The sequence below is a fragment of the Micropterus salmoides genome, unplaced genomic scaffold (assembly GCF_014851395.1).
Source record: "Micropterus salmoides isolate LMB-PRFRI ecotype aquatic unplaced genomic scaffold, ASM1485139v1 Ms_hic_scaffold_5, whole genome shotgun sequence".
NCBI lineage: Eukaryota > Metazoa > Chordata > Actinopteri > Centrarchiformes > Centrarchidae > Micropterus > Micropterus salmoides.
Genome location: NW_024044237.1, coordinates 13,570,538 through 13,585,639, shown reverse-complemented (window position 1 = coordinate 13,585,639; position 15,102 = coordinate 13,570,538). Strand labels below are relative to the sequence as shown.

Sequence of the window (15,102 nt, the reverse complement as noted above, 5' to 3'; positions counted from 1 at the left end):
GCACACAAAAGTCTTAAGTTCATTGCTTGCTTGATGGTTTAGTCATTTGATTCATTTTAAATGCCTAAAATCCCATATCAAGTAATGCAGGTCCTGCTTTATGTTGTTGGTCTGTCTTGTAGAAGGGCCCTGTGTCAAAATCTTGTTATTTTTTTTCACATTGTGTTCATATGCTGCATATTATTAAATAAAGTTTTGCCACACACTAACTGCTGGTTGGTCTGTGTGTGTAGTGTGCTGTTTGCACTGTACTTGAGCACACTATGGAGAGGGTCAGAGGTAAGGGCTCAAGAGTGGCCCACATCTAAGTGTTGCCACTGGGCCCCCTAACACACTAATACAGCCATTTACTTCTTCTTATTTCTGTAAGGCTTCTGTAAGGCTTCAACTATACATATATATATATATATATATATATATATAGGTAGATTTATTTATCACTGGATTATTAGAATTGTTGCAGATTTATTTTCTACTGATTTACTAATCCACAAATCATTTCAGTCATACATTTTTGTCTAGAGCAAACATGTTTTAGTTTTAGATTTGTTTCTCAGTATAACAACATCCATAAATAAATGTAATTGTGAAAATTACAAGATTATGGTATGTATGAAAATATTATGAACATTACAACTTAGTGTTAATAATGATCAACATTAATTAACTTAAGATATCACAATATTGAGATACTAAACGCATATTACACGATAATGCAGATGCTTTATCTGCTAAAAATAATAATATCATCACAACTGTTTGTTTTATTTTTATTTTTATTTTCTTCATCTTTGGCAGGGTCATGCACAATAAAAAAATAAGTAGAAAAAGACAAAGAAACAATGTGTGTATACAAAACTTTTAGTATGCAAGCTTGAAGCACAACAATTTACATACATTAATCATTTTCTTGTAATTATGTATTCATATGTGACTGATAAAATAGTGAAGGCTTCCACCACCCTCTCTTTCTCTCTCTGTCTTGTCTCAGTGATATCATCCAGTTTTGATGGTTTATGGTTTCTTAGGTTTGGCTTTGGGGACCACTTTCACGTTGGTGGACACTGATGTGCCCCCTTGCAGGTTCTGGGCAGTGCAGGTGTATGTTCCCTGGTCCACATCTCTCACCTCGTCCACCAGGAGGATGGACTGAGACTGCTGTCGAGCCGCTCCTCCACTGACTGGACTGATGCTCTCTTGTGTGTATAGAGGCCTCCCAATCTGCAACCAGCACAGGTGCTCTGTTCAGTTTGATATATAAACACATACTGTACAGCAGTGGGAAGGGTTGAGCCACAGCAAGGGTGGAGATTTGGGGCTGGGGGTGGAGGATGAGCAGATTCATGTTTGTGATGATTCTCATTCATCCAGGTCTCAGTTATCCACGGTGGGTTAAAATCAAGGGCAAATGGACTTTTCGAGTATCTTCAACCAAGGCCAGTTGCTCTTCATTTATCCCACCTTGGATAATATGATTCATGAGGTGACATAAACAAATAGAAGTGCTCTGATGCTAGCAAGGCTATGTTGCTAACCTGAGACTTTTGTTTATTTCAATCGCTGATATTGTTAAAGATTAATAAAATTTAATCTCATAACTTTTGCTGAACTTTTTTCGGCTTCTGAAGGCATCGCAACAGCAAAAGTATGAGAACCACTGGTGTACAGCATGTGAGAAAAGTGACCTCTTCACAATAACCCCTTATGTTTGCAGCCTAAATATTTGTAAGTCAGATTAGTAAGTCATTAATAAATAGTTATAGGCCTGGATGCTCTGCAGTACATAGGTTAGATGCTTCTTAACTAATAACAAACTAGCTCTAAAAACGCAGTATGCTATAATAACAGAGGGTGTACCCCATCACTTCATTTGTCTCACAAATAACCGGAAATGTATTTTTTATGCATCTAAATGGCTTATTACTGATCTGTAGCGCATTAATAAATTATATATTATCATTATCAAACAGCCCTCTCTCCCTGAGCGTCTAACCTGCTGTCCTGGGTACTCCCAGGTGAACTCTACAACCACGTCCTGTTCTCCCAACACGGAGCAGCTGACACGCAGATTCTCCCCCACTGCCACCGAGCTTGACGAGGCCTGGATCACTGGAGCAGGAGGAGCCATGGGGTCTAATGGCAAATGGGGAATGTGAGTTACTTAACACCAAACATTTATTGATTCAACAGTGACTTGTATTAGTCAGCATAAGTCTAAAGTCTTAAAAATGTAAATGGGTACAACAATGCCGTCTTCAAGTAGTAGCACTACTTTATGTACAAGTGTGTAGAGAAAGCTACTCAACAACAAAAGTGCTTATCCAAACAGTTACTTCTAGTAGTGATAATCTGTCATTCCTTTTTTCTGATTTATCGTTTAGTCTATAAAAGGTCAAAAATCTAAATCTACAATTAGAAAAGCTGAAGTACGAAAGTCGAAATACAGAGACTGAAAGAAGGTGAATTTGCATGCGGAATCAAGTTGAAGTGTCAAACGTTTGAATCAGCTGCAATGGAAGTGCGGAAAATAGTTGAAGAGTCAGTTGAAGTGTATGCAGAAAAAATGGCCTGGATGTGAAAGTCCTGAGAGAAATCACTGCCAGTTCAAGTGAATAAACTGAAACATGTTTTTAGTTGAAGTGTCGGCTGAAGTGTGAAGCACTGAAAGCAATTTGAGTAAACTGTGTTTGAACCGTGGAAATTGTGGGCGTTTGAATAGCTGAATAAAAAAAGTTTTGTGTGGTTGTGAAACCCTGAGACCTGAAAGGGTGTGAAGTGTTAGTTGGGCTCTAAGCATTGAAAGGAGTAGAACTGTCAGTTGTTTGTTTTGATCAACAGTCAAAAAGCACACAAACTGTATAAAAAATAAAAAAAAATCCTCACATTAGAAAAGTGGGAACCAACAGTATAACTACATGTTCATAATATTACTCTGCCTTCCTGTCTGATGCATGCTGGCAGACCCTTTGTCCCTGATCAGCAATAGGCAACACATTCATTTGTGATTTAGGGAACGGACGATTTCGTGGCAGCACTCACACTTCACGTAGATGAGCATGTACTTGGTGGAGCTCTGCCTCAGGTTGCCCAGATTGGCTTCACAGTACAACTCTCCAGCATGATAAGGCCGGGGTCGATGAATGGTGAAGCCCTTCCTGACATTAAAGGAGATTTCTGTCCCGTCCACCGCCACCTCCCTTTGTGGAAACTCGCGGTGCAGGGTTACTTTGGCCTCGGGTGACGTCACCTGGCAGGGGAGGAGCGTTGGCCAGTTGGTTCTCAGCTGAATCACCTCGTAGTAGTCAGACGATGGAACAAATAGTTCTTGTGGATCTGATTGACGCAGTGATAAGATATGGCAGACAATAAAATAACATGTGAATGTAAAAAGGCTACCTGGGGGTGAAATAAAGCAGAGGCCAGCAGTTTTGAAATGTGCATGGGTAAGCATCAATAAAGTTTATTCACTGTACCGGGAAAGAAGACAAAGACTTTGATAGCTTTGTCATACTCCTTCCTGCAGTCTGTGTCTTCACAGTACATAGGATAACAGGTGTACTCCCCTGTGTCTGCACCGGTAGTGTTGACTAATGTCAGAACGCCATATCGCTCGTGTTGGACAATCCTGCAGAGCCAAAACAGTCAGAGAACATACTGACTCTCCAACAGATTTTCATCATTCTATCATTAGAAGGATAAATTGTACATGATTTATCAACCCCTTCGCTTACCTGAGCCTTCCATCATCATCCTCCTCCAGGTACGAGGGGACACTCCATTGCACAGGTTTACCCCTGCACCTCAACTCCAGAGTGTCTCCTGTCTGCACACTTATAGTTTCTCCCACTTTCTTGAACTTCCCTCGGTTTAGCACCTTTATGTGTGAAATGCAAAATCATACAGTTCTACTAAAATATCACAGATGCAGTCAATTTGTCTGTGTTTAATGAATGCTCTTTTAATATATCAAACGTTATTGTGTGCTAGATGAAATACCTGTGTGAGGAAGTTCTGTGCTGGGGCTGCTTGTTTAGCTTTGATTTTGGGTTTGGCTGTTACTGCTCTGGGCCCTTTATTTGTTGATTTCCCAAGTCTGGGTTTGCTTGGCTTCGACCTCCTCCCTGGAGTGGTCTTCTGTTCGTGGGAGTCTTTTTGACAATAAGCTACACAGGGTGCAAAGTACATGCATCTAAAGTTTGCAAATATAGATGCAGTTAAATGTTTAATGATATGAATAGAATGATAAGTAGTTACTGTCTTAAAAAAGATTGCTCTGTGTGGCAATGGTGTCTAGAATGAGCCATGTCATGCATTAGGCCAACAAAAATCTCCTCTCCTTAGTAAGTCTAGGAACACGTGTTCACAGAGCCACAAGTGAATAAAGTCACTTACCTAACTCGAAGATTATGGCACAAATAAGGAGAGCGCTCAGCAACAGCCTTCCCTTTGACCCAAACAAGTTCACCAAAGGCATGATTGATCACAGTGGGTTATCAAAGTGGTCTGTGGACTGTTAGTTTCTGCAGTTCAACATAGAGAACGTACTGCAAAAATCAAAAGCAAGGAAGGAGAGAGAGAAGAGGAGGAGGACAGAGACTGTGAAATGAGCTGTCAGCTGTTTACCAGAATAACACAAATTCCTCCTCCTGAGAGTGGCATTAGTACCCCAAATTCCTCCTGACTGGCTCAACGGAGGCTTTCAAGCCTGTCTGAACCAATGAGGGTCCAGAAACAGAGGGTCCTCCGCGTGGAATCGCACAGCCTGTTTGCTTAGCTGCTGGACTGGAAGTGTGCTAGCAGAGTCTGGCCCTCCAAAACACACCAAACAGCCCAGACAAAGACTGTGGCATGGTTATTACAAACATTTGGTGCCCAATAAACCTTGTGTCCTACATATACTGATTGTCTTTCCACTGGGAAAACAAATCACAGGCTCAACCAGCTTTATAAAATGCACAAAATCATATTATAAAAATAATCATCTGCTTATCTAGTAAGGTATATTTATCTATTGCGAAAGGCATACAACTTTTTAATTTGTCATGCTTCATGTAATTTCATGCAAACAGCCTTGAGGTGCTTTTTAAGGTACAAGGTACAAGGCATTTTTATTTGTCACATTACAACAGGTTGTAAAGTGAAATTGAGTTTATAACTCCCTTCTGCTATGTAGCAGACACTATACAGTAATATAAAAGCAATAATAAAAATGGTAGACAGAAATAAACTATATGCATCGGAGCAGGACACCAACAATATAGTGTGAAACAATTCTATGAAAACAAGATATTAATGTGAATGCCCTCTAGTATTTAATGTGAAGAACTTGTGATTTTAGGCTATATAAATAAACTTGAATTGACTGGATATCTCTGTACTCACCAATAATCCTCTGACAAATTACATGTTTCTAAACAGGAAAAGAAATCAAGGTTTTGCATATTTGATTAAATCCACAGCATGCTGTACACAGTGAGAACAATGTAAACCTTTCCTTGTGAGTGACTAGCTAAGCCGCGATTTTGAACATGACACAGGTAAGCCGCTGTGAAAGGTCCTTTTGTTCCCTGTGAACTATAATGGGTAGTGAGCCTCTGGTAGTGGGTCTCTGGCACTTTTTCTGAGATAACGAGTGGAACTCTTTTCATCAACGTGCCCTTCAGAAAATTACCTCCAGATTGTAGTCGTGTTGAAAACCGGATTCTCTCTTTTTTATTATTAAGGAATACATTTGCAATATATAATTATAAAACATGTACAGTTTCCATATTTACACACTAACATTCGCAAGATTATCTGTATCTACATTGTACATACAGTCTTACTCTATATTTTTATGTGTAAAAAAACCCCTAACATTTAAAATTGAAACTAAAATGTTTAACATTTTACAATTGATATGAAAAGTGTATCTATGTTATTTAAGTGTTATAAAATTATAAATTATCAACAGTTTGAGCCCTTTTGTTCTTTTTCTTTTTAAACACAGGTGTAAACTACAAAGATACAGGCAGCATATACACGTCCAAAAATATGTCAGGCATCATTTCAGTGTTGACAATAAGAATATTTAGATAAATGACAAACTCCATCAACATGTAATAAAGTTTCAGTGTGGAATAAAAGTCTACAAGTTGGCACATCTCCATTTGTCTGCGCTTCAACACTGTACACCTGTCAGATATTGAACACTGCAGAAACAGTAGTTACACACTTAAAGCAGTTACTCACTGTAACATATCAATCTATTCCTCTCTGCTTCAGCCCAACTCAGAATTTTGCTTCTTTAATGGTGCTCTTTTCTATTCGTTCGCTGACTGTTTCAATCTTCATCTGGCCGGCCATGAGACGCTTCCTCTGAACACTGTGACGCACGCCATAGCAAAAATAAATGAGTAACCCTGGAGAGAGAAGATGGGGATCATTACAGTTGGGCAACTCACTCAATAAAAACCCTCTAAGCCTTTCAAGCAGAAACATGGTCTTACCCACTAACATCCAAATAGAGTATCGTATCCATGTGTCTCCACCTAACTGGACCATCAGGTATACGTTGATGAGTGTGCTCACTAAAGGCAATGCAGGGAGTAAGGGCACCTGGGAACAGAGGAAACAGAGGATGTGAAAGTGTGATTTTCTAGTTTATGCTTATTATAACTTCCACATAAAATCTGGGTGCAATTAAAATATTATCACCATGAAAGTTGCCTTGGTGGCATTCTGTGGGTGCCTCCAGATGATGAAAATGTTTAATAGCAAGATACAGGCGAGGATGCAGACAATTGCCACACACCATGCTTCCATACGGGCCAGAGCATCTAATGCCTTGGTCAGAGTGACACACAATGCAGTCACACATACAACTGCAAAAGAAGAATGAGAGAGATCAGTTTGTGGACCAGAAAGATAAAGGCAATTTCAAAGAAAGTGTTAGTGGTCAAGAAAAGGCAGTAGAGTGCTAAAGAAACAATTGAACACCTACAAATGCTGCAGTAATGTCTGCCTTACGTACCAGAGAATACAGTCAGCATGGTGACTCTTCTTGAGGTGTATGAAGTGGGAGAAGATGGAGGCGTCAGGAAGCCAAACTTGGTCTTTGGCTCTATAACCTGTAGGTCTGTGTCTTCAGATGGCCCCACTTGGTACCTTGATTGCAATAAGAGAGAGAAATATGTAACAAATTCAGTTTGTTTTTCAGCATTCAAGGTAGATAAAGCACTGTGGGAGTGGAACCAGATCAGATAAATATACCTCAGGATTAAGATGCATATGGCCACGAGTGTGTAAGCAAACAGAGTGCCGATGGACATCATTTCCACCAGTGCTTCCAGGTCAAACAGCAGAGCCATGATGGCTGAAAGATGACAAACAGGGAATACAGAGTTACTTCAAGTCCTAAATCCTCACCACATGTGCATAGACGCTGGAAAATCTGTACCTGCCACAATTCCAGATGATATGGTAGCTATAGCAGGACTGCCCTTGGAGGTGACCTTGCTCAAGGGTTGGAAAAGGAGGCCGTCTCTTGCCATGGCGAACAGCACCCGGGGCATTGGGAACATCGAACCCAGTAGGCTGGAGAGACAAACGCAAACAGGGTCAGTCAACGACCATCTAGCTTGGTTACACGTTATATTACAATGTATTAATTGTTTGGAGTGCACTAGTACATTATGTTCTGATACATACTATTTTGTTTTTACAAAAACTAAAAGAAGCCAACTTTCTGAAAATGCTAACTTCTCATCTTGTTCTCTTGTACCTCTCAGCAAATTCTTTCTTACTGCTACACTGTTGCAGTTCAAACAATTACATTGTAAATTGGGAAGAATTACACTGTACGTTGTGGGCCATATTAAAAGGTTTCACCAAATGCTTTTAATACCAACACAGCTTCTCTTTAATTTAGAAACAGACTGGCTGAAAGACTGATTATTCCCTACATCTCCATGCTGGTTTGTCAGTCCTAATTTCTTTGCTGGTATTCTGTCTCAAACTGATATGAGTGAGGGAATAATTTAATTTGGCAAAGTGTTTTCAAATGGTTGTTTATTTAAGACCCCACCCTTTCCTCATAAATTGAAGTCATGCAACTTTAAATTTCCCTTTGCATTTGTTTCTTGATGTCCCTTCCTTTTTCACAGATGGCCTTTCTAAAGAAAATATGTGTTGCACTTTATCATATATGTCTCATCTTGTTTCATTTTGTCAGACAGACAAACAAAACAAATGCTCCAGCAGCCACAGTGGTAGTACAAGTTCCACTTGTTAGCAAAATGGTAGTTCCCAACAGAGAGTAATGTGAGAACACGGTAAAACGTCTAACCATAACAGATTTTTTGAATTTGCAGTTTGAGAACTTGTATATGGTTAATCAGTTTTATGGTTAACAGTGAATGTTTTTCATTGAACTCACAAAACCTTCCTTTTAGAAAGACATATATCTCTATCTTCTTGCACTATGTTAAGTTAACAATCCAGTAACCTGGTGGTGCTGCACACCTTGTAGCATTCTTGAATGCTTTCCAGGTTTTGGTGAAGATGATTTTCTGAGGAAATATTGCAGCAGAGCACACTTTGTTATTTCAGTATAGTACAGTAGAGTAGAAAATTACAGTGGAGATTAAAAAATAAAGCCAGATTTTTCACTGAGATGTGTAGTGGGTCTGTAAACTCTGGTAACCTTTTCCTTTCCAGTGGCAATTTAGATTAGTCTTTATCTAATGTTTCTGAAACCACACGTGTTCAGATATGGCTGTGTTATGATTATCTACCTCTCTTTTAACATCATATTTCTCCTTTACGTCACACTGGGGATGCACTGGGATGGTCTACATCTATTTGTATCAAAGTGCTATCAAAAACAACCCACTATATCCTCAGAAGTTATGGAAATCTAGAAGTCTTACCAAGCATGGGCTGAAAATTGGTGCATTTTCTAACAAAAAACAGCATTGGCTTTGTATCAGGGGATCACCAGAGTTATTAGGATCCTCTGGGGACCATGAATGTCTGTACTACACTTCATGGCAGTCGATCCAATACATGAATGAATGACTCTGTCAGACTAACATTGCAATCCCAAGAAAGTTAAACATTTTTAGCCCATAAATTGTTTTCCCTGACCCTGACTGTACTACCAGTAGTTTCATACCTTGTGGACAGGGCACACAGCGATCCCACAGCCACAGCGTATTTGGCGGGAGCCCACCCGACATACTCAAAGGCCACTGGCAGGGGGCTTTTTTTACTGAGCATGTAGTAAGGCATCATCAGGGTGAGAGCAGCAGACACAGCAAAGTAGGCCAGGAAACAGATAAGTAGTGAGGCCACAATGCCCAGAGGGACAGACTTCTGAGGGTTCTTCACCTCCTCACCTGTGGAGAAAGAAACGCGAGATGTCAGTGACACTGATGATATTTCTCCTTCGTGTCTGTCATGCTGTCATGTGAAATCAAAAGAGCAATATCCCAAAAATATGACTGTTACAATTTTGATATCCAACAATCCAACAACGTTTTAAAAGTTTTGAAAATTGAAGGAAAAGGAGTGACTATGGTTACAATTGGGTGTTGATTTCTAAAGAGCCTTTTAAAAAGTATTACTGTGTGTGCTGGATAATCTTTGGTTGTATCAAAGCTGTTGTAATATAATGTATTACTAATGATGACTTATTAACGTTGTAAATAATTAAATTATTTTCTATTTTATATTAGGTAATATCAATAAAACATGGCCACAGTGTGTTTTATAAATACTGCTTAATTTATTCATTTATTTAGGTTTATTATATGATACAAGAGAAGGAATATCATTAACTGATGATTTAGCAGTGTAAATGTGCAATACTGTGATCATTCACGATAATATGAAGAATAATCATTTACTCCTTATAAAATAATAAATTAGTATGTAATAAGTGTCATAGCATCATCTTGACAGTAAATCTCGAGGGTTCATTACTGACCCTGGAAATAGCAGTTAGTAGCAGATATCAAATTCATTAATAGAATGCTGCATTTCATTGGAGGAATTGTATTAATCCTTACACTTTTGAGCAACAGCACACCAAAGTTATTGAAACCTGTTGCTACACTGCAAAGTTTGGCACACATTTCTGCTTTGTCATTGCATACACAGTATTATGCCTATTTGATCTCATATTTATTTAGTAATGCATCATATACTGGCAAAAATAGCCATATGTAACAACAGTGACAAAGGGAGAAATTGTCCTCACCTGTTGTAGCAATGCAGTCAAATCCAACAAAAGCATAGAAACATGTCGCAGCTCCGGCTATCGTTCCACTAATGCCATATGGGAAGAATCCACCCACTCCATACATACTTGTCACATTGGCAGTGGAGCTCAAGTTTCTAAAGTGGGTTAGAGAGCATTATTTTGTAGTTATTTACATTAAGATAACAAGGAGAGTAATGTATTTCAATAAGACAGGATCCTGCACTTACTTGAATTCTGCTGTGGCGTTTATAAGAACATCTTCACTGATTTGCCAGTTGGAGATGTGTCCCTTGATGAACCCAGAGATGATCACAAACAGCAGCACCAGGATGTTGATCGCTGTGAAGATCTTGTTGATTGTTGTTGACTCTTTCACTCCAAATGCCAGCACACCTTCATGGAAAACATGCAGAATGTTTATTTTGTGTGTGTACGTATAACTGTTGCCACCTTAATTACACCGGTGTCATCATTTTACCTGACAGTATCAAGACGAGAACAGCAGCAAAGACATCTGGGTAAGGTGCCAGGCCAGGGAGGCCAATGGCTGCATTTTCTTCAAAGTATTTCGATATGACGCCCCCTATGAGGTCATCAAATGTCCCACTCCACGCCAGCGCAACGCTGGATGTCCCTGAGTAGATTGTGACAGAAAGATGAAATAAACTTATCAGCCTGAGTCACCATTTAATTGTAGTCATAAACAGAGAATAACAATAGTGCTATTTCCTTCCCTGCAACACTTTATTTCTCCGTTATTTTAAACCACATTCCTGGTTTATGGGATTATCATCGTGCAAGCAAAGCGGTATAAAAAAAACAAGAACTAAACCTTCAAACCATTAACAGCCATTAATAATCTGCTTATACAGCAGGTGAAAGGTCACAGAGCGTTTAAGAGTCTCATGCTGATGGTTGATCAGTTATGGGTTTTAGAATTCAATGAGCCAAACATGTTACATTAGAGTAAAATATCTGTTTTTTCAGAGGATGGAAAGCAGAGATTAAATTGAAATCTTTTTTTTTTCCTGTACATTTATGGCATATAGAGGTAAGATTACTTATCATTAACATTTAACATCAACATTTTAGAATAATAGACATGATCATCGATTATAATTGATATTGCATGAAACAAATCCTGTGTATCACACTTGCCTATTACGTAGGAGAGTAACAGATTCCACCCAGTGATAAAAGCCAGTAGCTCTCCAACAGTCACATAGCTGTAAAGGTACGCTGAGCCTGTTTTGGGAACCCGGGACCCAAACTCTGCGTAGCACAGCCCGGCGAATATGGATGCCAGGGCGGCGATGAAGAAGGAGATTATGATGCTGGGTCCGGCAGTTTCTCTGGCCACCTCCCCAGACAGGACATAGACCCCAGCCCCTAGAGTGCTGCCCACGCCAAGGGCCACCAGGTCCAGAGTGGTCAGGCATCGGTTAAACGTGGACTGCTCCCCCTCGGGCTCCAGGGGCTTCGTCCGAGACAGGCTCACCAGAAAGGACTTTACGCTGCCACACGGCATGCTTCTAGGGGTTTGGATCAGGATGGAAAGATAGGGAAATGATAAAGGAAGAGACAGATGGGAGTGCAGTTTGATGTCATTGGGAGAGACGTAGTCAGTGGAAGAAAAGGTGAGGGGAGAGGAGTGGGGAGGAAAGGGCAGATCAGTGAACCTGTCAGTGAATAATTGTCAGGTCAGCTCCACAGTTGAACATTTCCTCTTCAAAGAAACATTACTCTTAAAATCTCTTTTTTAATTTAACATTGGCCTTACATTGGCAAAATGAACTATTTATTCTGAAAAAAAGAAACTTGGAAAAATTCTGTTTGGTCAAAGCCTAATTGTGTTCATATGTACCTCAAATGACATGCTCTAACAATCACTGAAATTACATTAAGAACAAAGAAAAGGCTGCATTGACTCACCTCTTCTGCGTAGTCTCCTGCCTCACAGGTGTGCAAAGAAGAGACAAATAAAAGATTTGTCATTCATGTAAATCACATTATTCTTTTATACATGCCCTACTTTATCACCTCCTGATATGATAGTGCTGATGCCTGGAGTTTTCACTGCTGCCGGCAGCAGTAAACAACGCCCCGCTCAGGGACTGCACTTTACTCAACCTTCAATTACATGCCATTTACTTCCTGAACATGTCTGTGGAATGCAGGAGCTTAATTTATAATTTTCTCTTCCCCTGGCAATAAAAACATTATTTTGTCGTTTGCAAAGTTTTTTCTCACCTCACCAGAGCAGTATCATGTCAGAGATAATCGCACTTCTCAACTTTTCTTCAGGGGGAAAAAATCACTGCAGATAAAATTTGACACAACCTGTGATTAGACCTTTATCTCCTCTCTACATTATCTATAGATGTGCAAAGTGTCCCCAAACCGGTAAACCTGGGAAACTGTGTTTACATTACCTGTGTTGACAAGTTTTGCAATAAGTTATAAAATTTTCTTAATGTAAATGACTACACCTGCTGCACAGTTTCCTCTTAACCAGAAGTAATTTGGTTATTTAATCCACATTCATAGTATCTGACACAGCAGGGATGGAAGGAATAAAAAGAAGGAAATTAACTAAGCATTAAGACCGTTAAACAGGGACAGTGTTACATTTGTTGGTTTTCTTTTCTTAATTTTGAGGGTTTTCTGTAAAAAAAAAAGTTGCTGAAAAAATGTGACGCTTCTTGTGAATAACTCTTGTGTGTACATAATGTCAGCAAGAGCTGTGGCTTTGATAATCTTTTCATGATTATGCCTTTAAGATAATCCAAGCCTTTAAGGTACACATTCGTCTATGACTTTGGATTTTGTCCTTTACAAAAAGGAACCAGTAAAAAAGAAGCTTCTGAAAGTGGAAATGGTAGAAACTGAGAAAAATAATCCACACTTTCAAAAGAAACCTGACTACTTTCCCAATGTCTGAAACCAATAAACAAAACTTATAAAATGAAAAACTGCAATTGTTGCGTTTTTATATGGCATTCCCTCCAGAACTTTACAGTGTTCTTTACAGTGTGTTTGCATGCAAGTGTTGCTTAGAAAGAAACTTGTGGCCTCATCATTTAAGCTGTGCTAGAGTTTTCCTGCTTTTCTTATGAGAGCTGTGTTCCCATCTCGAGCTGGAGGTGTGAGCCTGCCAGACTAATGGCCCTGTGAGTTAATGAAACAGAGGACAAAGCAGCTTTCATGGCTTATGCATGCTGCAGGCTGCACACTTACTGTACTCTTTGAGAGGTAGCCTTCTCATCTCCCAACAGGGGATTTCAGCTCACCTAATCCCCCCTGGCATCTACTTAAGCAGGCAGGAGGCGAGTGGGAAGGCAGCCTGTGTGGACGGTCAAAGTACCTTTGACATACTTAAAAGCTCAGGCTTCCTATCTGAAGATAGAGGGACAATGGAGTAATGCTTAACTACATAACAACTACTATGCACGTCAGAGGACTGATCTAGATTCCAGTGAAGCTCAGTCAGTGATCATTAAAGAGTGACTGTCTATTGAGCATTTAAGAAGCATCCCAGATGCAGTGTTACAGGTAAATATTGTTGTCCAGTATTAAAATTCACAGATGCAAGTCAAAGCAGAGGTCAGAGAGTTGAATCTGACTTGCTGGTGGTAATTTCATACAGTTCTTTACCTTGTCTTCAGTCCCACGAGGAGTGACTGGTGACTGTGTGGAGAAAACAGCGCAGTGAAGCAAAAATATCCGTGCTGTTGACTTGGATGAAGGAAACATGATTTGTACTGCGATATATACAAGACTGGCCCATGTGACCCTCCCACTCAATAGAATTACTTACAAAGTAGCCTTTCTCATTGCCGACCAGTTTGGATCATAATGTGCTCATTATTGCATGGAAGGCACAGGGTGAGAATTGTGAACAATAAATCCTATGCAGAATGTCAAAAATGCTTTTGTGCTCACTTCATTTGTTGTTTTGTTTTCATTCCATTTTTTAAATTCATGAATTTGATGGACAGATACATAAACAGATACACATTTTAGGGTATATAACTTGTTTGGGGGATTGATTGTCAGAAAACACTAATTTATTGTAGTAAGCAGTATTCCATTTTATTAAATAATTTATTTTTTATATGATGCATTTTTATTATTATTTATTATTACAACGATTCTTTGTTCTGTTCTGAAGATTCAGTCATTTTATTGTTTTTCATGTATTTATGTTTATTTTATTTATCTAGTTTATGTGTTTGTGTTGTTTCCCTCTGTATCGTCATGTCAATGTTGTCTTTTGTCTCGCAATAAAAAAAAAGAAATAACACATTTGTTAGATTTACAGTTCCCAGGTCAAATACAGGCTAGATATGCCTAAAAGGGGAAAGAAACATGTAGATTGTGAAATCATGGATGCAATCAAAAACTTTCTAAATCTTAAAATATTTTTAAAATTTTAAGTAGCCTACATAATTAAAATATTTTCTGTCCATTATAATACGCTTATCAACCGTACTTTCTTTTTTCCTCATGAAAATCTCTATTTGGTTCACTACAAGTTAACAAGTTTAGGCATCACAGCAGGTATGTGTGAGTATCTTCCATCATAGGACATTCAAAACCATCACAAAAAACATAAAATAACATCATAAAGATTCTGGTAAATAATTTAAGGAAAATATATAAGCTATAGGAATAAAAAATGAAAATATAAATGTAGAGAAAAATAAGGTGCAAAAAGAAAGTATTGGCATAATACTAAAGGCAGTTTAAACATTACATTTCTGATCGACCGTACTCCGTGCGCGTGAGTTCTGAAATGCAGTTCTCAATATCAGTGTGCAATGCATTTTCAAAGTACAAGAGGGCAGTACAGCAACTAC

General features: G+C 39.0%; 2 protein-coding genes across 6 annotated transcripts; both read right to left on the bottom strand.

Moving 5' to 3' along the window:
- Nucleotides 1-789: 789 nt before the first annotated feature.
- LOC119888535 (platelet-derived growth factor receptor-like protein) lies at nt 790-4,802 on the bottom strand. The gene is made up of 8 exons (XM_038699138.1): nt 4,666-4,802; nt 4,393-4,544; nt 3,997-4,163; nt 3,732-3,874; nt 3,474-3,625; nt 3,040-3,333; nt 1,994-2,133; nt 790-1,221 (listed from the first exon to the last, which is right to left on the bottom strand). The coding sequence occupies exons 2-8, from the start codon at nt 4,472-4,474 to the stop codon at nt 1,015-1,017; spliced, it is 1,185 nt and encodes a 394-aa protein (XP_038555066.1). The 5' UTR covers nt 4,475-4,544; nt 4,666-4,802; the 3' UTR covers nt 790-1,014.
- Nucleotides 4,803-5,684: 882 nt separating this feature from the next.
- Nucleotides 5,685-13,968, bottom strand: LOC119888534 (cationic amino acid transporter 2-like). 5 transcript variants are annotated; one of them, XM_038699133.1, is made up of 13 exons: nt 13,898-13,968; nt 12,176-12,192; nt 11,402-11,775; nt 10,722-10,877; nt 10,471-10,636; nt 10,241-10,377; nt 9,155-9,377; nt 7,439-7,575; nt 7,252-7,354; nt 7,013-7,146; nt 6,697-6,863; nt 6,489-6,597; nt 5,685-6,401 (listed from the first exon to the last, which is right to left on the bottom strand). In XM_038699133.1, exons 3-13 carry the CDS (start codon nt 11,769-11,771, stop codon nt 6,271-6,273), a joined length of 1,833 nt encoding a protein of 610 aa, XP_038555061.1. In that variant the 5' UTR covers nt 11,772-11,775; nt 12,176-12,192; nt 13,898-13,968; the 3' UTR covers nt 5,685-6,270. The 5 variants fall into 5 exon arrangements, with proteins under 5 accessions (XP_038555061.1, XP_038555062.1, XP_038555065.1 ...); XM_038699134.1 differs by having other exon boundaries at nt 12,176-12,196; nt 13,898-13,958; XM_038699137.1 differs by lacking the exon at nt 13,898-13,968 and adding an exon at nt 12,494-13,878 and having other exon boundaries at nt 12,176-12,196.
- Nucleotides 13,969-15,102: the final 1,134 nt, after the last annotated feature.